Source organism: Acomys russatus, chromosome 10 (genome assembly GCF_903995435.1).
Source record: "Acomys russatus chromosome 10, mAcoRus1.1, whole genome shotgun sequence".
Taxonomy (NCBI): Eukaryota; Metazoa; Chordata; class Mammalia; order Rodentia; family Muridae; genus Acomys; species Acomys russatus.
Genome location: NC_067146.1, coordinates 31,181,086 through 31,203,023, shown reverse-complemented (window position 1 = coordinate 31,203,023; position 21,938 = coordinate 31,181,086). Strand labels below are relative to the sequence as shown.

The 21,938-nt window shown below is 42.5% G+C and overlaps 1 protein-coding gene across 2 annotated transcripts in view; it reads right to left on the bottom strand.

Moving 5' to 3' along the window:
* Ica1 (islet cell autoantigen 1) overlaps positions 1–21,938 on the bottom strand; it is a 139,421-nt gene that overhangs the window by 26,355 nt on the left and 91,128 nt on the right. The window contains exons 7-10 of one of the 2 annotated variants that reach the window (XM_051151931.1): positions 15,517–15,642; positions 14,328–14,426; positions 2,617–2,714; positions 477–529 (exon numbers count right to left, since the gene is read on the bottom strand). In XM_051151931.1, coding sequence (XP_051007888.1) covers positions 477–529; positions 2,617–2,714; positions 14,328–14,426; positions 15,517–15,642 — 376 coding nt within the window. Of the gene's footprint in view, positions 1–235; positions 530–2,616; positions 2,715–14,327; positions 14,427–15,516; positions 15,643–21,938 lie in introns of those variants that run through there. The other variant, XM_051151929.1, reaches the window with a different exon arrangement.

The following is a 21,938-nucleotide window of genomic DNA, read 5'->3' as shown; positions in this document are numbered from 1 at the left end:
CCCTCCTGCTGAGGTAGGCTTCAGTTTACCTTGAGGGAGCTGGCCCCACTCCTTAACATGGTCTGAGGATTCACCTGGTAGGTCAAAGTCTAAACTCTCCTGTCTCCAACAAAGAGGGATACCCACCCAGAAATCCCCAGTGACCACACCCGGGGTGTGATAGCAAGACCTGGAGTTAGGATGACTCAGGCCAGTTCCCGGAAAGAAACAGCTGCCTGCCGGGTCCCACTCACTTGGATGGTGCTAAAGTCACTCAACATGGCATTTTATGGTCCAAAATACATGATGTCTCTCAGAACTGCTCAAGGGTTCACATCATTAATATCCAAGGCTACAGGAAGCAAATTAATTATAGACTTTACTCAAGATGGAAAAGTCAGTGGCCAAGAGGGAATTTGCCAAAAAGAGCAAATAAGTTGGCTGTTGTACATTAAAACAGAGTCTCTGAAGCATTTTAAATGGAAATTAAAACTTACTCTTATAAGTAGAGGATTCTTTGTGCTGGTTCTCATCCTCCAAAGAAATTAATCTTAAAATAAAAAGAAAGCTGAGTTACCCAGTTCTGCAAATGTATATTCACAGTATAGTTATATCTTCAGTACAATATCTATGCCTTAACTTATAACACTACCACCTCTCTCTCTCTCTCTCTCTCTCTCTCTCTCTCTCTCTCTCTCTCTCTCTCTCTCACACCATGGAGACAGACAGACAGACAGACACACACACATTCACTCACCACACATACACACACACACACACACACACACACACACACACACACACACACTGAGGGTAGAGGGAGGGGACAGGGAAAGGGAAAGGGGCCATATGTACGGCACACGTTTCCTGGAGGAGTAAATAACATTGCTTGTTCTCTACAACATTCTATTGCATCGTCACATACTGCTTCACCATAGGGCACATACTCTGTAAACATCTGGATGGACCGTTAGGGATAACCCCAACGCAATCACAGTTACCACTGTGGAAAACTATAGGAAGGCATGCCCGCTAGCAGTTAGACAGTGGTTAGCCCTGACTCCTGGTGTTAAAAGGAGAAGCTAAACTACACAGGAGGTTGAAGGTGGGGTCACCCCCAAACGCAGACACACACTTGATCACTACAATAAGCTCTTCCTGTCCCTTTTTTAACCACCCCGACACTCATTTGGATCCTCCTACCTCTATCCTATCACTTTTATCTGCTGTTCCTGAACAGAATTCCTTCTAAATTTCCACTTTTCACTGTCATTTACACTTCCCCTTGGTGGGGAGGCCTGGTGGCACTCAGAGAAAGGATGAGATGAGACTTGGTAGGCTGTGACCATTTAATGGGGGAGGAGGCCTCCTCAGTCACAGACATAGGGGAGGGGAGTAGGGTAAAAGCGGGAGGGACGGAGGAATGGGAGGATACAAGGGATGAGATAACAATTGAGATGTAATCTGAGTAAATTAATTAAATAAAAATAAAAAATTAATAAAAAAATAAAGCAGTGACTGGTATACTTTTTGAGCTTTCAAAGAAGAAGCACCAAAACACTTGAGAAATCTGAAATTAGTGAAAGTCAATACATCAAGAAACTATGCAGCTCCCTTCTAATGCCTTATTTGGACTGCATCCGTGTATACGGTGAAAGGAAGGTTTTGTGGGGCTTTACTCCGGGCACAGCCTCTATGGTGTTCAACCTAGTGCCATACCCTTCTGAGCCCCACTCCATCCTCTACACAGTGTGGGCACGGGTAACGTGAATGCGCAGAGGATCAGTGTTGAGCAGGGGTACCACAAAGGGTGCCTCCATTGAGCCAGCAGGAAGCAGTTACTAGATGCCCCTTAGCAGGGCAATTGTGTGGGTCCATATCACACCCTTACAGTGTGGTCAATACTGAAAACGTGTCTGGTTTCCAGAGAAAATCTCCAGGAATTTTTTTTTTTTTTTAACTAAAAATGGGTTTATAATACTGGGAGCAAATATTTCTAAAGGACTAAAAACACATCCAAAACTTCCTCAGAGCTTCAATAATATCGGCCCGTCTACTCATAAAGCTGTCATGTAAAATTTGGAGGTGTGTAGAGATGGAATAGCATGGGAGAAAAGTGGCTCCTGTACCTTCCCAGGTCAGTTCAGAGCAATTGCATTCTACATCCATCTCCGCAGGTGACACCACACATTCAGAGTTCCCTCTCCCTGTCTGAGATTAGTAATCATGAGCTAGCCATACTGCAAAGGCAGAGGCAAGGGAGCGACTGCCTGCACTCCAGGCTATCCAGTGCTGCAGAGAAGAGAAAGGCAGAATAGTGCGGGGGTGGGGGATGGTGGCACAATCCCACACAATTTCAGACTGTGTGCATGGCTAAGCAATTTCATAAGCCATAGACTTCTAGAAGAGGAAAGGTGGGGGATTTCCCGTCTGGGTATCTTGTGAGTGTTGATGACGAAAGATAGGGTCAGAACAAGAGACCAGAGAGAGCACAGAGCTGGCAGGATGGAGACACCTGCCCTTTCCAGCCTGTCAACTCCTCACAGGCAGTAGTGAGGACACAGGTGGCCTCACCTGGGCTTGGCTGGGACCTGTGAGAAGGAAGCATATGTCAAGAGGAAGGCGCCTGGGACTTACTGCCTTGGCTCCTGTGCGGCAGCCTCCCGGCTTTCCCTCCGGGAGCTCTTCTTCTTCCCTTCTTTCTCAACTAGTTTTTTCATAGGGTCTTGTAAGCTCTTGATCATAATAAGCCACAGGTAGGGAAAAAAAAAAAAGGGGAAAAGAATGTTAAAGAGAAGCCATTAGGACAAATATTCACCTGACGTCAGAGCTCTGAGGAGGTGGTCCCAGCTAAGGATGTAGGGGAAGTTTTCTGTGGTGAAGCCACAGTGCTCTCAGACAGATTCATGGTTACAGCTCATGAGGGAGCATTGATTTGCCACTGAATTTGTGCTTCCACATTCGTGACAGCTTATCCAGAAAAAGCCTCTTGGTTATTGCTAACTTCACGTTGCACTCAGCATGCAGCTAAGATAAGCATTCTGTTTTGCTTGAAGCCCACACCCTGACATAGTAGGAGCTCTCCTGATGCCACCAAAGCTGAGACAACTGCATTTTATTTTTAATTTTGTTTGCTGTTTTGTAATCTTTAAAAATAGCAGACAACAAAAATCTATTTTTTTAAAAGAAAAAACCAGACGAACATCTTAACATACTCTGACAACTTAACTCCTACGGAAGGACAGAGCAGGTGTCTCCAAGTCGCTGTAGATTAAAAACAGGCAAAAGTCTTTTTTTTTTTTTTTTTTTCACATCATTTGCTAGAATTACTGTTTTAAAGATCTATTAAATATTTAGGAAAAGTTTTTGTTTTAAAGAAGCAACTTTCTACAGACTGCACACCATTAGTGGAGACCTAGGAAGAAAAAGCAAATATTACTTTAACAATGAATAATGACTTATTCAAAAAGATTTCTATTTTGGGCCCTAATTAAAATACAAACTTACTAGCACACAAAAGGACTTATCTCAGGATATTTAGCCTTCTTATATTCTCAGAACTACTGAAGTCCAGGTTCCCATCTTCTGAGCCTCCCTGCCCTTCTACCCTCACTCCTGTGTTCATTTCTCCACTGCGACACGCAGAGGGAGGGAGGCGGGCTTCAGGGCCAATGCAGATCGATTAGTGATGGCTGACTGGAGGCCTGGGTGAAGACTCTCTAAGGCTGTGTCCAGGCAAAGCATAGCTAAGGCCGACTTCGGAGTCTGCCACGGACGCCAGATGGATACTTGGTGTTACACCCCCAACTGCCAGCCTCGTTTCACTCCCGGCACTGAGTAATTTTCCGAAAATACCCATGTCATCATACTATGCTTCTCCTCCAGAATTTATAATGGTTCCTTATTTCTCTCCACTCCGAATCTAAACAGCTCTCTCGGCTGGATTTTAAGTCATCTAAAACGTGATGCTAGTGCCTCCACTCCTGCCTGCTGCTTCCCACAGCTTGCAAACCGTGAGCGCTCCATTCAGTCAGAATAGCCTCCTGGGTCTCCCGTGTGTTTATTGTTCCTGTACTATCTTTTGTTCTTCCTCCTTGTTCACTCTCAGACATCCTGAGTCCTTTCAAAGCCCACATCAATTACCGCTACTTTTCACACAACTTCACTGGGCTTTCCAGATTTAAGACTGTCCTTCGGATGCCAAGGCTTTTTATAGATACTATGCACCTTTTCTTAATCAACATAATCTGAGTATAAGAAAGATTAGTTAAAATATATAAAATATGTTATACGTTGAGAACATTTAATATTAAAGTATGCGAGTGTGCCTTCACTAGCCAATATTCTAGTGTAGGATCAAAGTTTTAAAATATTTTTCTAAGCATTTATTTTGTATGTAGGGGGTAGGGGTGTGCCATGGTCCATGTGTGTAGAGCAAAGGGCAACTTGCAGAAGCAGTTCTCTCCTTCCACCCCATGGGTTCCGCCGGTCAAATTCACCCTGTCAAGCTGCAGCCTGTGCCTTTGCCTGGGAGCCATAGGTGTCTTCATTGAGTCCCTGGGTTTAAGTTCTGAAGCACTTCATTGCATAAAGCCTGTCTATGCAGCATTTCCATTCTTTTTAATGACTCCCTGCCTCTGGACATTAAATTGGTAGCTTCGTTTAACAAATAACTTTTGAGTGTCTACCACGTATAAGATGTTGTTTGGGATGTTATGGATGGCAGGGAAAAGAAAAATTATCAACAAGTAAGGTGCCCAGGCAGACCATTTAAACATGGAGACAAAAAATGCTTGGATCATTACTTCAGTGAATAGGATGTCCTCTCTTGGCGATGACACTTCAACTGAGAGTTAAGTGGCAAGAAGAAACCATCCAGGTACATCTCAGAGAGAAGCTTGAATACAAGGGCCCAAAGGAAGAGTAGGGTGGCCTGTGTGAAGAGGCCACTGGAGCTGTGATGTAACTGGCACGCATAGGAGACACCCGTAAGGTGGCCGGCAATGCATCGCAGGGAGTGCATGCCTTGTCGGCATTGGCCATTTTGCTTCCTTTGTTGCTTCACACTTTTGTGTTCTGTTTCTCTAATGCATGTCAACTATACACAATACATAATCATGGGCTGCAGACTGGACCATGAGGGGAAAACACCACAAAGGATGGGATTAGAACAAATGAGACAATGGATCTAGACTCTGCCCTAATGGTGATGCTTTGTACACCAAAAAATCCAGTAAAAGTAGTGTGTGTGTGTGTGTTAGAGATATGTAAGCCTAAGTGAGAGTTCATCAGACATCAAGGACATATTTTTTTCAATACATTTGTCAATCATGGTAACACACACACACACACACACACACACACACACACACACAGAGCAGCTTTATTCTCCATAGAATGATTCAGCTCTGATCAGAGTGAAGGCAGGAGCATTTTCAGCCAATGTTCTAATGGCTCCCAGGACTCACTTTTAGATCCTGTGACACTTGTCCGGGCGTCCTGGTTCGCTCAATTATCTTCTCATTGTGTTTCCTTTTTGTCAATCACCATTGGGCAGGCCATGGACATGTCTGCTTCAGTGGGCTGCGTCTAGCTGCCACAGCCCTTGTCTAAACCCCTACGATGCCCTTGACAGTTCCATGGTTATCGTCCCTCCTGCCTCCAGGCCACCTCCCCTCTTGACCACACTTGAGCAGCTCGCAGACAATCCCTTTGTAATGTAAACCACTCATTGCTTCTTTTCAAGGCCTTCCCCTGTTGGGCCATTAGCAGGGACTCAATTGTTGGCTCCCTGTCACCACAGTCACACTTAAGACACTATTGTGTAATTTACTATTAATAATTCCTGTGACAATTGCTCTTCTCATCCTACATTACCATTGCCCCTATGATAATTCGGCTTCTGAAGCTTGGGAAGTCCTAAACATGTACTTTTTGGTTAAAAAAATTAATGCATATAGTGCTCAACATTAAAAATTATGTCTATTTAGCTAAGAAATTTTAAGGCTCAGGGAATACTATGAAAAGGCCTATAAAACCACAAGGAAAATTAATGCAAAAACTTCAGCTAATTTACTCACTTTGAAAATTTGAACAAAGGAATATATTGTATTCACACACACACACACAGAGCTTGCCTGAGATACAACTCACATGTCACAGAATTCAAACACTTCTAAAAGTTGTAAGTCAAAGACTTATAATATAGCCACAGAGTTGTCCACACATCAACACAATCAATTTTGGAACATGGTCACTGCCCATGTTTAACTTAACACTTGTAGACCAAACAAAACAACATCAAGATGACAAAAAAGCAGAACCATGCAGGAACCTTGTTTCTTAGGAAAGATGGCATACACTGAAGATAGACTCTAATGCAGAGTTGGAAGGTTTGTGTCTCAATCCCACCTGAAATTTGGCTTCTGGTATGACAATCCAAAGCAAGTCATTCTGTGGGATGAATAATCTCCTGCCTCAAGCAGGGGTCGGGGGAGGGGCAGATAAGGTTAGGGGAGCCAGAGGTTAGGGATGTTGGAAATGAATTTTTCAGATTATTTTGAGGTCCACAACTTAGCTAAAAAAAAAAGCACTTGCCCCTACAGCCTCTGCAGAAGTCCAGACTGACAGCGTTTTCTGAGTGGCATGAATGCCTGCCCACAGCAAATGAACAGGGAAGGCCTGGGAGCTGTGTGAGAACAGTCTGCCATCAGACAGAAGTATTTCCAAGCACTGCGGTTGATGGAAGCCACATTTGAATCCACGGCCAAAAATGAAAATTCCAAAACAGTTGCTTCTAAACCTCACCCAGCTCAGTCCTTTGCTCTAACCGTCTGTGGACATCATTGCGTATTAGCAGTGAATAGCATCATCCACTGACTGCAAGGTTCTCCGTGGATGAAAGGGTGTTTTCAGACTCAGTAACCTTTCCCTAGTCAGGCTGCAGCAATAGGCTAATAACTTCCATCAATGCACAAATGGCTTCAGGAAGCACACACACAATATATAAGATCAGCGTGACAAAGGAAATGTGCAGGCCCAGCTTGCAAAAATGTCTTAAAAAGGAAACAGCTTAATATAATAAAGGGAATTACTACTTCCTGTATTAGGAAAATAAAAGCAACAGCAACATGCATCTGAAAGAAAGCAAAACTACTCAACAAAACAAATTTCTGAGACAAAAGGCCAGCAGCCAATCCTAATAACCCAAATGGAACTTCAATATACACAACATTTCCGGTAGGCCTTAACCAGATACTTCATTTTCTTGTGCTACTTTCCATTAATTATACTGTACACATCTGAAGGTGCCAAGTAATTGTCAAGAAAAGGAAACAAAAAAGCACTTTAAAATAGTTTTGCATGGTCAAAAGATGCTGCTTTTGGTTGGGTGTGTATGTGTGTGTTTGTGTTTATATAATTAGTAACACATGAGAATTAAAGAGCAGGGGACATGATGCGTACCAGCCATGCAATTCATGGACATTTAGAACATATGTCCTCCTCTTCTCCACCACATACAAATGACACCATATAAGGAAGGCTAGCAATTTAGTAACCTAGTACTAGGGATAATATTGAACTGAGTTGTAGAACAACAAGTAAAATTGGAGGGGAAAATCACCATCATAAGATACACAATCTTATACTTTAAGGTAACATAGTAATTTGGTAGTGGGAAGGCATCACAGTGTGTGGGAAGGTGGTGGTTTTTTGGAAATAAAGCAAGCAGTGCTTTGACAGGAACATGGCTCCCACCAGTCTCAGGTCTCAGTTTACCCACCAGAACATGGAGATAATGCCAAGTTGACACATTTAGTGACCAGTGTAAGGCCAAACAGAGAATGCATGTACCAAACACTATAAACCACATTCTCTCCAGGACCCTGAAGGGTAGAGAGCACTGTTTCTCAACCTGTGGGTTGTAATCCCTTTGGGGCTCAATGGACCCCCTAAGACCATCAGAAAACAGAGATATTTACAATATGATTCGTAACAGTATCAAAACTACAGTTATGAAGTAGCAGCAAAAATAGTTTTGGGGCTGGGGTCCCTAAAACATGAGGAGCTGTTTTAAAGGGTCACAGCATTAGGAAGGTTGGGAACCAGTGATCTAGAAAGAGCCTGGTGGATTCAACCCTGTGTTCTCCACTCCGAGTTCACACTCTCTCTGCAGGCTTTAAGTTAGCCTCAAGAAGCGTCGCTTGTTTCTTGCCTTGGTAGTGGAGTCTCGGAGAAGTGAGGTGACTTGCTTCAGGCCACTGAGCCACAGGCAGAAGCCTTATTTGAATTTGTCATTAAAAGTCCACAATTTAAGAAAAGGTCTCGAACAACCAAAGCAAGGACACTTCCTCAACTTCCCCTGGAGTGAGACGTGTTGAGGACACGGAGGGGACTCCATTCCACTTTCTTCAACAGGAGTCACATGCTTCCAGGTATTTTGAGGGGCTGCCACATAAATTACTGTTTTCATCTACAAGAGAAAACTTCAAAGTGTTGTTTTTAATTGGAAGTTACGACTGCACTTTTTAAAGGTGGCATTTCTGCTCTCTCCTGCCTACCCGCTTCCCATCCAGAAGTGCCTGTGGGAAGCAGTTCAGAGCATGGTGGTAAAAAGCCAGAACGTTTCTGTTCCCAGATCCAGTGCACAGGAACAGAGCCTTGAGCCAATTACTAGCTGTCTCTGAGCTCCAGTTTCATTTGAAACACAGGAATAAGACAGAGGATACCCAAGTGTTCCAAAGATAATTTTAGGGTTAAATAACATGCAGCCATTTTCTGTATGTTCGTGCTGAACCTAACAGTACTAGTCATTGCAATGCCATCCCCGGTACAATTAAGACTCACAAGTATTATATGAAAACTCTCCTAGACATTATTGCATAGCAAGTGTCGGGCACAGAATAACTATCTGTACAGCTAGTGGGGGTATATTTTTTTCTTTACTGCAAAGAGAAGTTAGGGCACAAGTAGTTGGGGGCAGGAGAAGACCCATGCTGTTGTGAGGAAAGCCTGAGTGACCAGCTGCTAGGGAGAAATGATGCCAATCACCAGAAGGCAGAGACAGCAAAGGACAGGCAATGCTCTGGCTTGCCCAGCTCGGATTTCAGTGGTGGCCCTGGTCAGCTCATCTATTCCCTGGTCCCCAATGACTTATGCTTCCAAATCTGTTCTTTCCAATGATCTGGCCTGGAACTTCTTGGGGGGAAAAAAAAAAGGAAGAGGGGGAAAAGAACAAATTAAAAAAAGAAAAGAAAAAAAAAAAAGGAAAGGAAAAAGCTTCACTAAGTACCTTGTAAAGTAATGACTCTGAGAGAAAAACTTGAAAGTCTAAAAGGATATTCTGGATGCTCGCCACGAGTAATTGCCTTGTTGGGACTGTTAACTAAAATAGCATTGCAGAGATATTTACCCAATTTTCATAAAAACTATTATGGCATTATTTTCAAAGCAAGTAACTACAGAGCCATGTGGCTCGTTGGTAAATGCTCAAATGATTAACTGAGAAATGTGGAGGTGGGAGGAGGAAGGCTGCTAGGCATCTGAATTTGACAAAAACAAAATTCAGAAAAGGATGTTTTTGTCTTTTGAAAGCTAGGGGTGTTTTGGTTTCCAGAATGATGTTCTATGCAGCAGTGCTGGGACCCACACCCCAGAGGGAAGGAAGAAATGGCTACAACTGTTCCCGTAGTTATTTTTGAACAAATTTAAGAAATATATAAGTTCAGGGTTCCTTAGAGGTAAATCTTGGCACAGGCCAAGAGTAAGTTGCAAAGCCAATTTGTATTTGTTAGAGCCATCCTGGCTGAGAAGATGGCACACCCTTCTGCCTTTCTGGCTTTCCCATCCCTTGTGGGGATTATTTGAGAGCAGACCAAGGCCTGTGGGGTTGAAGGACAGGTTTGGAAATGGAACTGCCAGATGTCCAGCGAAGACCAGGGAGGGGATGGGTTATGTTAGCCCTAGGTGAGGTCTGGTAAGATTTCCCACTGACATACTCGCCTGTGAGACTGGTTGTAAAGCTAACAATCTGGCATGAAAATGGTAAGAAAATAACTGAGCCTGGGCTACTATCTCTCCCAAGCAACTCCAACAAACCCTCCTCCCAGATGCTCTCCATGACTGACTTCTGGACCCTCTGTAATGGAGCTCTTAGGGAGTTCATCTCCAGCAGAGACCTTTGTGATGATTCCCAGTCCCACTTCTGCCACCACCATCACAACTGCTGTTGCTGCAGCCCTCACCACCAATACCACTATCACCATTACTTCCTTCCCCATCATGGCTCCCATCAGTCTCAATGCCAGCAATCCTGCTACTAACACCATCATAGCCTCCCTTCCAGGACCAGCAGTGGCGGCGGCAGCAGCAGCAGCAGCAGCAGCAGCAGCAGCAGCAGCAGCCGCCCTACCTACCACCTCATCATTACTGCCCTTACCATTGGTGGGCCTGGGTGGAGCCGGTCTGGCTGGCTGGGCTTTTATGTACTTAATCCGAGAATGTGAAGAGCAAAGTGGAAAAATCCGGTATTCCTTCCAAAACCACTGAAGCAAAGTGTGTCACAGGACTATACTCTGCTACTGACCATTTCTGTTAAACACGAGCACTCTGATAGCTTAAAAAATAAAGATACATCCCAGCACTCAGGGGTGCGCAGTGTGTTAAGGAAATTTAGGCCAACCTGGACTCTGTAGTATAACACTGTCTCAAACAAAAATTAAAAAAATAAATGTGGCATGATCTTGGACACGTGTAATCCAGCACTTCAGGGGTGCGAAAATAGGAGGATCACAAGTTTAAAGCCAGTGTGGGTTAAGATTCTGTCTCAAACAAACGCATGGCAACTCCGACTGCCTTGTAATATAAACACAGGAGGACATGCTGGCCCTCAACCAGTCTTTAGAAGTTTGTGTCCACATTGTAAAGGGCCAAGTCCTTACCCTAATATCCAATAAAAGTGCACAAATCCACCTACTATCAGAATGCTGCATAGAGGAGGAATGGCCATTGATACAAATGGAATTGTAGATGACCCTGGGAAAAGCCACATGACTCCTCTGTGGTTGTCGCCTGCCCTGGATCCATAGAGAAATGTATAAGTGATACCCTGGAAGGAGGAAGTAAACACCACATCTAAGGGCTGGCAACTTAAGACAGGCACTTTGTTCCTAATAAGACAGAATTGCATTTACTTTCTTTAAAATGCTTTCAACTTTGAGCCCAAATTGCTCCCCCAGAAAAGAGACAACGTTTTCCAGATCCAGCAAGTCACATTCTCTGCTTATCCCCCCAAACGTGATAATTCCTGCCATGTGAAAGATGTTCCCAGATTGGGAAGCGACGTAAAATCAATACATTAATGATAGATAATGTGTGTAAAATATACACGTTTACTAACATTTTGATGAATCAATAAGTGTTGGTTGTTGGAAAACAGATACTGGCGGCCACTTAGAATGCCTCTGTTTTAAGTTGGGGGGATTACAATGATCGGATTTACATTTTTGTAAGATTACATTTCAAAGCTAAATTTCCCATAACGTTGAATGCCAGAACGTATCCTGAAACTGAAACGGATTCTCCCACCTCCCCGAGGTAGAAGCAATATAATCACATCAGGCCTGGACAAAAACAGTTGTCCCACGAAGCATTTCCATTAGGTGGTCAAAGCCATTGCTTGAATATTTTGAAAGATGTGGGAGGAAGAGATTCATTTTTATAGTGGATTTCTTTCACAAGACAACTGTTTTATATGTCTTAGGTAAAGGTTCATTTGATGTCCCAGAGCACAACATCCAGCCTCGCACTTCTGCTGTAGAATACTCTTCCTCTCAGACAGGACATGCCGAGCATCTAACACATTAATTATCATCCTTCATCAAGCATAAAACTAATAGTCAGGAAATACAGCTGCAGCGGCACAATTACCAACACACCCAGAATAAACCCCGAAGCAAAGAAAACAAATGGCCCTCTTTTCATTAGCAGAGCTTGGCGATCCTCTCCTCAGACTATGTTTTCTTTCCAGACAGAATCCCAAAAGGCATTTAAGGGGCCATTTGCTTACGTAAACCTGGAGGACAAATTAATTGGGAAAACATTTATTTAAATTTCAGAATAGCCATTATCAATATAGAATGGCATTCTAAAATTATAGGTTTTAAAAAAATTACTGGATGAAATAAAAATTTTATAAACACAGGCCATGTGTTTTAAAAGGATATTGGTGGGAGAGTCCTAGATATTCAAATAGCCTCATCGTACTTAAACAGGGCACATAGGGAATTAATGGGTTTCATTTTCATGTTTTGTGGCATACAATTTGATACACAAATGTGTCTATCTATAAAAAATAATGACCTGTGCATAACAGGATTCTATTATGTCCAATGGGAGTCCACATAATTATTTATCAGCTTGAAATTCTAATCTGTCATCCCTGAAAGCCTAGATGAACATCCTGGAGTGCTAATGAAAAAACAGCTTATTTGATGGGTTTTAGGTAGTTATTCTTAATTTGACTGTAACACCATCAGACCTTAACAGATGTATTTATCCTACAAAACTATATTACAGATAGGCCATGCACTATTATTTAAGCTATAATTTAGGGGAAGGGTCAAGGGGTATAAAAGGCAATGTTGAGCTGTCTACTCGAAATATTTGTAATTGTGCTCTAAATCGCAACTGTCAAACTTGGTCTAAACTCCTACCTGGACATCCTCTAACATAAGCAGAGGGATCCCTTTTTGTAGGGTGAACAGCACAGAAAACAACACTGAGCCACATCTTCCTCAGCCCAGGAAGCCAGAGATGATAATGTCTCTGTTCTTCCATGTTCGAGACACAATAATGTTATGAGTTCACACTGTCACTTACACGTGGTAAGTGCAAACATAAAATTTTTTAAAATTATATTTGAGGAAGAGGCCATTTCATTTGTCTCATGGCCAATTCATGTTTCAAAAGACAGATAATCTTTGGTTACTGGATGCAAATTAAAATACGTGGCCTTGGAATACGAGTTAGCAGTAAAGTATTTTCCTAGCTAGCATTAATAGTATAAAAAGGGAAATAAAGCAACATTAACAACAGAACAAGTGTGATGCCCAAGAAGTGCCCTGTGGAAGGGTGGCCTGATCTGCTCAGGCCAGGGTAAGAACTGTGGGGTGGCATGATCTGTAATTTTAACTAATCTCCCTTGGTCAGGAGGGACACTTCCGAAGTTGCTGGAAGCATCAGTAAGTCACAGGGAAGAAACACAGCTGCTTCCAACAGTGACACAAGCCAGTGTGACAGGGACTGCTGCTAACTGTGTACAGAACAGCTGGCTGGATGACAGAAAGACAGGGTGGATAAGGAAGAAAGGGGCTCTCCTAGTAAGTGTGTATAGCTCGCAGGGTGAAACAGTGCATAGTCAAGGTGCATTCACCGTGCAGCGTGTCAGTGCACACCAACACTCGAGCAAGCCAGGGATGGTGAGGAATAGCTCCAAGGCCAGGTGTCCTGGAGTCATCATGGGTCCAGCTCAGGGCAAGTGGAGCCTCCTGAGTCCCTCTTGAGACCTTCACTCACTCAAGGCCTTCAAATTTTTCTAGCTCAGTATTTTTGTAGATTTGTAGATGACTTATAAACATTTAAAATCAGAGATGCATTTTAAGGCTCCCAACATTTTTTTTTTTTTTTTTAACATTTGGATGTTCTGTTAGCAGTGTGGACCCTTATAAATCGCCTTAAAAATTAGAACTGGGCAATTTCAAGGTTTACTTTTGCCAGTTCTTGCCTGATAGTTTTCTATCAAAGACACAAGCCAATAACAAAGCACCCACTGTTCTCATCTATCATCCTTAAAGTCCTTCTGGAACGAAAACCACTTTCTTATCTTGATGTGCACTCACCTCTAGTGACCAGGGGCAGGAGATGCAACCCCCTTTGAGGCAAGAATCCTTGAGCTTAGTGTAGCTCTTCTATTTAGAAAATATTACTACAGTCCTACGGAAAATCCCAACTCTATGTTGGCGATACCTTCAAGATAAAGTAGAGTCGTAGTTTTTCAAAAATAAGGGAGGAAATAAATTAATCTTCTCAAACCAGTAATAACTAATGGAAAAACAAAACAAACAAAACAAAACCACGCAACAAGTAAACGGTTACTTGATCTGGAGCCATCTTGTCTCCAGTGATGTCTAAGTATGGGATGATTATGAGAAACAGTGAGAGGCCTGGGCAGAGATAGAGCCCTTTCTGACAGGGCTCTGGAAATGGTGATGCTGCCCTGGGTTTGGCTTATAATACAAACAAAAATGCCTTTCCACTAGATTTCCTAGTGGTCTCTCTGGCTCTTGTACCTTTAATGTTGTGAATTCATATGGTTGATAGCCTTTGAAGCTCTCATGGATGGCCGCCATGGTGTGAGAGGTTTTCTCCCAAAAGTGGAGCAGTGTGGTCTGTCAAGAAAGATGGTAAAATCATCAATAGCTTGAATGCCCACTTGGATGGCCCCAGAGAAGTGGTCTAATAATTTGTAGCTTTCCATGTCAGCTCAACTCTCATTTGCTCTTATTTCTATGCCTCTGTTTCTCCTGATGGTTCACTTAGACTGAGATACCTCATACAACTAAATTTCTTCCATGGTTAGGTTGTACCTACCACCCTGGACCTGCATTTCTCTATGTTCTTTGCCCCATTCAGTCAATTCTCCAAAACCCAGGGCTGCTAATTCATCTCACTTTATAACAATTTGATATTTCCCTCTCCAAAATCTTATTGCCTTTTTTTTTTTTTTTTTTTTGAGGGTAGGGGTTAGGGTAACACAGAGTCTCATGGTATGTGACCTTGGGTGACGTGGAACTTGCTTTGTAGATCAGGCTGGCCTTGAACTCACAGAGATTCACCTACCTCTGCCACCTGGTTGCTAGCATTTAAGACATGTGCCACAAGGGCCCATTCATTTGCATTCTTAAAAGTATTTTTTTTTCTGTGTAGAACACCTTTTCTGGAGGTTTGGGAAATATAGTAGGATTTTACTTCCTCCATTTTTCTTCCAACATTTTGAATTCTTTGAGTTCAAGGAATTGGGCTATAGTAATTTTCACATTCCTTGCACCTCCCAGCATCTGGTATTTCACACTTAGTTGGAGTCTACACACTGAGGACAGAGACAGGGCTACACTGAAGTACCTCAGTATTAAGAGAGACAAAACCGAGTGTACTGAATAATCACATTCTGAGCCACGTAGGGTATTGTGCTAACAGGGTCCACAGCAGGATCCGGAAAGGCACAGGTGAAGAAGAAAGGCATGCAAGGCTGAAAGGACTCACAAAACAAATGCAGGAAAGTGGAAAATTCCACTGTGTGTACAGCACATAGTTGTGTGACTGTGCCGTTGATTAAATGGCAGGGCTTTAAAAAGAAGAGACAAGGATGCATTCAGAACCCGCGATGCTCAAGGCAAACTCTCCATCCACATACAAAATTCCCCTCCTTCTAAGCCTCTGGAAATTCTTTGTTCATTAAGACAAATATGACTTTGTTACCTGGTATGTTGCTAGCATGTGAGATAAGAGATTACATCTGCTTGCTCCAAGAAGATCCACCTTTTGACACACGTCCATCTTCAGTTTGTCAAAGTTTTTCTTCGCAAGGCGTACTTGTGTCTGTACCTACAAAAGTGAAAGCAAATCTCTGAGACACTCAAACCTCTATGAAGTTAAAATTTGCAGGTGAGGAAAGACCAGTGAAGGGCTTCTCTGTCTTACATAAGAAAGCAGCATTAAATGTTACAGGCAAATGAGCAGATCTGACATCTCTTCCTTACTTCCCAAAGACCTAGACAAGAATGTGGTGACCATAATTTTGTAACAGACTTACTCTACAAATTATATGTTTTGCAGAATGAGATTAATAACTCTGTTTCCTCAGGGCAATTACAAGCTAGTCACAGTGAGGGGAATGCTGGAGATACGCGGGGCCTGGAGAAGAGTGCATTGCTCAGGAGAATCCAGTCTCTGGAGGCTGGGTTCCCACACAGTCCTCACCTGACTTACCCTAACATTAACATCTTATGTAAATTTGCTACAATGGAGAAATTATCATTGACACAATCTTATTTACTGATTTCTTTTTTTAATTTTAATTTTATTAATTTATTCAGATTACAACTCCATTGTTATCCCATCACTTGTGTCCTCCTGTTCCTCCTTCCCTCCCGCTTTCACCCTATACCCCTCACCTAGGTCTATGACCGAGGGGGACCTCCTCCCCGACTATATGGTTATAGGCTATCAAGTCTCATCTTGGTAGCCTGCTAATTCTTTCTTTGAGTGCCATCAGGCTTCCCAACCAAGGTGAGGTGGTCAAATATTGGACACCAGCACTCATGTCAGAGTCAGTCCCTGCTCTCCACATAACTGTGGAGAATGTCCCGTCCATTGGCTAGATCTGAGTAGGGGTTTGATGTTTACTACTTGTATTGTCCTTGGTTAGTACAATAGTTTGAGCAGATCCCCTGGGCCCTGATCCATCCACCGAGATGTTCTTCTTGTAGGTTTCCAGGACTCTCTGGGTCCTTCTATTTCCCCATCTCCTATATTTCTCTTACCTAGAGTCTCAGTAAACTGATTTCTATATTTTCTTGGGGTTTCATTTTTTTTCTACTAACATAATTCTCCTATTCCAGGAGCCAAGGGAGGCTTTATATCAGAGGATTTTGTCAGGGCCTAAAACATTCCTATTGATAAACTTTCAATTTTTACTATTGAGTGATGGATACCAGCGAACCTCTAACCATCCAGGAGCTGCACTGTAATTCAGGGAAGAAATGAAGACCAGAAAAGTTTTCCACATGTTAACTCTATAGATTATGTTATAAGAGAGTAAAGTTTTCAGATGTAGCGGTCTAGGGACAGAGCTGAGTCAGCAAAGTGCTTAAGTACCATCCTTGAAGCCTGGAATTCCATTCTCAGCACTGCATAAGCAAGCGGCAGTAGCTCACTCCTGTAGTTCCAGCAAACTGGAGATGAAGGCAAAAGGATCAGAAGTTTCAGATCATCTTTGGCTACTTATTGAGTTTGAGGCCAGCCTGGGTTATATGACACCATGTCTAAATACATACACATACATATGTACGTATGTACGTATATTTTAAAAACGTGAAGTCAAAATTTCCCCTTCCTCTAGTCCAAAATGCTACCATATCATATTTTGGATAGGGAAATCCAATCACTTAAAAGAAAGAACAAGATGTTACTGAGTTATTTTGATGGATAAAAATCTGTATATATTTAACGTGTTCACCTTGATAAATTCAAGTAATATTTCTAAAATTTCTTAAGTCATAGAAAGTGGGCAGATGAGTACTAGAAGTAATGCTGACATACTATTTATAGCTTTTTCATCATAACATAGCAGGCAGCACAGACCGTGTCTCTGTTGTCCTGTACTACAGCACCTAGCAGCCTGGTGCAGGGCAGGTACGGAACACATTCTTGTTGACCGAATGAAGAACTTACCCATGCCATTTCAAAATGTTCATAATTAAAACCTTTAAAATAGCTTTACAGATAGTGACTTTGGGGGTTGGCAAGATGGTTCAATGGGTAAGGACACATGCTACCATGCCTGATGACGTGAGCTCAGTTCTTGGACCCCTCACAGTGGAAGAAGAGAACCATCTCCCACAAGCTGTCCCTCTAACCTTCACACAAGGGCTGTGGCATAGGTGGCAAGTTTCACTTAAAAAAAAAAAACTGATTTTATTTTCTCACAAAGGTAAATTAATGCATTATTTGATATAAATACAATTATTTTACTATGAATAAGCACATTTGCAGCTTACAAATTCATGTGGAATCAGACAAAAATATAAATAAATATAATAATTAATTTAATTTAATTACTACATATTGATATTCTACTTTAGCTGTTATAATGACTTTCCCTTCTTGGTGATGACTGAAGCACCATCAGGGCAAAGGCTGACTTAGGGTAGGGCTGGCCCTCTGATTTAGTAGCAATGCGGCTATGCTCCTTCAAGTACCTTACCCTGCCTGGAAAACTAAAAAAAAGCTCAGTTTTGGATTCTACCTAGAATTACAAGTCTCCCTCTAGGATCATAGGCAGCTGGAAAATGATGCTAAGCATTTTGTGCCACATTGACAGAATCAATGTCTACAGGAATAGAGGATTAAGAGTGTATGGATGAATAGATGCGCACAAAGTTTTCTGGGAATACTTCTCACCTCCGAATCTATAGTGGGAGCAATGGAAAGTAGCCATTGGATCCTTTCAACATGACCACATTCTGCGCACAAACACCCTTGAGGTTATTTGCTATTGCAGAGTGAAGACTCAAATTTCACCTCCTGGGAGCTCTGATTATAAGAAGTTTAAGATGAGGGAAATGTTATTAATGTTCTGCCTCCTTCTGAGAAGAGCAGAGACACGGAAAAGAGAACATGGGCTTTTGGGGTCGGAGAAAAACAGAGGAGACCCTGATGGACAGGATCCTAGCAGCTGGAATTTTTGCTACAGAACACCAAGGGTCAATATTCCCCGGCCAAAAGGGCTTCTTCGACTAGGGTCCCAAAAAACATCTGCTCTCTGCTTTTGCCTTTGAGAGGGGGAAGGAACATGTTGAGGGCATGAGCTTTTATGCATTTGTTTATCCAATGCATGTCTACAGAGCACTTGTGAGTCCTGTCCTATGTTATGTATGGCAGGCTATTTGTAAAGTCAAAACACACATAACATAGAGTCACTAAATGTTATGAATGAGTGTACGTTGTTATGAATATGCTAGGCATTAAGGAGGAGAGAAAAATTAACAATTATAATACAATGAGAGAAGTGTAAGAAGAGGAGTGAGAGTAAGAGCAGCGAGCACGGACAAGGGGATGATAAACGCTGCTGGGGTCACTATAAAATTATGATGTTTTTAGTCCTGGGTGTTGTGGTCATTGTATCCCCAAGGAGTGTCCTTCCTGTATTTCCTTATACTTTGCCATGTGACTTTACTGTCTCTCCTAACTCTGAACTCAAGCTTGGCCATGCGACTTGGTGTTGGCCCATAGCAGGATAAGAGATATAAGAAGACGGGAAAACTGAAAAGGGGAATGCCAGCATGTTTCCACTTTCCCTCCGCCTTCTCAGTGATGGCTGTAAGAACACACTCACATTGGCCAGCTGGAGGGCTGCGAGCCACATGGCATGAAGAGACTTAAGGAGCAGAGCTCAGCCATTATTAAGAGACCCTTTCCTGCCCTGTAGCTGACTACCAAGCACTGTTAAAGTCACCCCCACACCAGAAACAGCCTGTTAACCATAGATTTGTAAGTAATAAAAAGATGTTTATTGTTGTAAGCTCTTGAATGCTATGGTGGTTTTATTTCACAGCATGATAATAACCACAGATTATTAATGTCAACAGTCAGGAAACAGGCATTGAGGGCTTCTGGGAAGAGCCAATACAAGAGACGGCTTTTAAAGCAAATCTAAGGTATGTAAAATATAAGACTTATTTATATGGAAGGTCTAGATTTTTCTAATAAAATGCAAAAATTAGACTTTTTTCTTGGTTACACATTTTGATTCTTTCTGTATTTACAGTATCACTTGCTCATAGGTATGTTCTAGGAGGTGAGAGCTTGTGTCCCTTGAACGTAAGTTAGGAATTCATACAGTTTGAGATCTTCCTTAGATGATTTTGAAGGGTAATTTTAGAAATGGAGAGGATTTTGAGCTTGACCCAGTGAATTCTGAGAGGCCATATGCTTTGTGTGTCAACAATGATTATCAAAACACTTAAGGCACTGCTGAGTTCCCAAATGCTGTGCCCTTTCCATGCCAGACAAGGAGGATGTCACCCTGTTGGGCATTTGGGGTCCAGAACAATTTGTTTAATAGTTTGTGTCTCATGTCTGCTCTCTAAAATCCACTTTTAGCCTAGAGGAGGAACAAAACTCTACAGATACAGCAAAGCCCAGGCCACCACTGCGAAGGCAGTTTCACAAGCCTCCAGATGCACTTGAGTGAAAATGTTTTGATTATTATTCCTCTTCATCCCATATAAATTAAATTCAATTACATAAACATCTCGAGGAGCCCCTGCGGTTTTCAAAGCTTTAAAATTTTTTTTTCACGCAAATAAATGCATCCTTTGTCTATTTCTTCATTTTGTTTCTGTTGCCCCACCTTTTATGTATGTACATTAGAGCCTCTTTACTCTGGGTCCTGTCTTCCACAAGCCACAGAAACTCAATTTACTCAAGAAAGCGGCCATGCCTCCAATGCCACAACTACAAGGCATATCTCTGTACTCATCCCCTGAATGTGAAATTCTACCTATTAGCCCCCAACTTGAACTACCGAGGGCAAAGGCAAAGTGATTCATGCACAACTCACTCTGCCTTGCTACCCAGTGGGAGAAGGTCTTCTTGTTACTCCACAACCAAGTAACCCGAGCGGACTTCTATTGTTTCCTAAGTGTCTTGTTTCCTCGAAGAACAAAGGGAAACAATTCCACTCTTGCTTTTAGATTTTTTTCCAAGACATAACTCTGAAACATGCGCACGCACGCTCACGCATATCCACTCATTAGGCAGATATTTGCTGAGCAGCATGTCAGGTGTTGGTAGCGGTAGGAACAAAGTGAGGATTTTAAAAAAATTGAATGCATAGCTACAGATTAGGAGTTCAGAAGAAAGTCCAAACAGTCCTACAGGAATAACTTACCAGAGCATCTGACTGAGAGAAAGCCAATGGTGGTCAAGCTACACTAGAAGCATGGCTCTCAGTGAAAAGTGGTCCCGCTGAAAGGGGAGTATGCAAAGGCCCTAGGAAAAAAGGCAGGAGGGCAAGTCCTGGGATTGATAGTTTGCTGGCACAGCTGGGCTGCTGAGAACACGTACAAAGGTGCTGTAAGTGAGGCAGAAGGGCAGGTCTCCTGGAGGGCAGACTGGTATGTGTGCTTAGAACTTTAGTTTTCAACCTAGACACAGTTAAAAAAAAAAAAAAAGCTTAGAAGGCTTTTAAGGAAAGAAGAGACTCTATTTTCAGTTTGGAAAGATCACTTGCTGCGGGGTGCAGACAGGCAGGAGGATAGAGACGAAGGAGGACAAGGGTAGATTGAGAGTCAGGAGAAGCATGGCAGCGGTTTTAGACTGGGGTGTCAATGCTGGATATAGAAAACAATGTGCTGACCCAAAAGATATTCAGGAGACAAAAAAGAGACCTTGAGGACAGAGTACATGTGGAAAGAAACCTCACCTTTCCAGATCTATTCTGTGCCTACAACGATCTTCTGTAGATGCCCCATTGTCCAAGCATCTCTGATATCCTAGAATCTTTATTTCAACTTTAGGTTTACCTTCCCAGTTTCACACACAGTGCCTCTCTGGGCATCCCTGCAGGGACTCTGACCCTGCCATACATTGCCTGGCCTCTGTAGTGCTACATGATGCCTGCAATCTTTCATCTTTTATGCCTTTAAAATCCAGTGCCATATAGATAATAGTTCAAAATTCTGTACTCTACTTGGTGTCTACTCTTATGCCCAGCTATATCAGTGTCTGTGAGTCTAAGGAGACACTCTCCTAGGCAGTTGCTTTAAGGACATTAGACCCCTCCCCCACTACTATCCCCACTCGGTCACTACTAGCCCTAGTTCAGTCTCTCTCTTTTCATACACATTTATATCTTTAAAAGTTGAGTCCTTTGATGGGGTGGGCAGGGTACCTCCTCCTCAAAAGCATCTTTCTCATTGTCCAGTGCAGAAGGCCAGGTTTCTCTTTGGCACTGCTAATCTGTTCAACAGTTATAGCTAGCTGCCTTGCTGCCAGCACTCTTCCTCCTGAGAAACTTTTAGTCTGATCACACATCCTCCACATAAATTAAATCCATTGTTTTAAATTCAACTTCACTCAAATTCTCAACACAGGCAGATGGAACAAAGTAAAAGTCC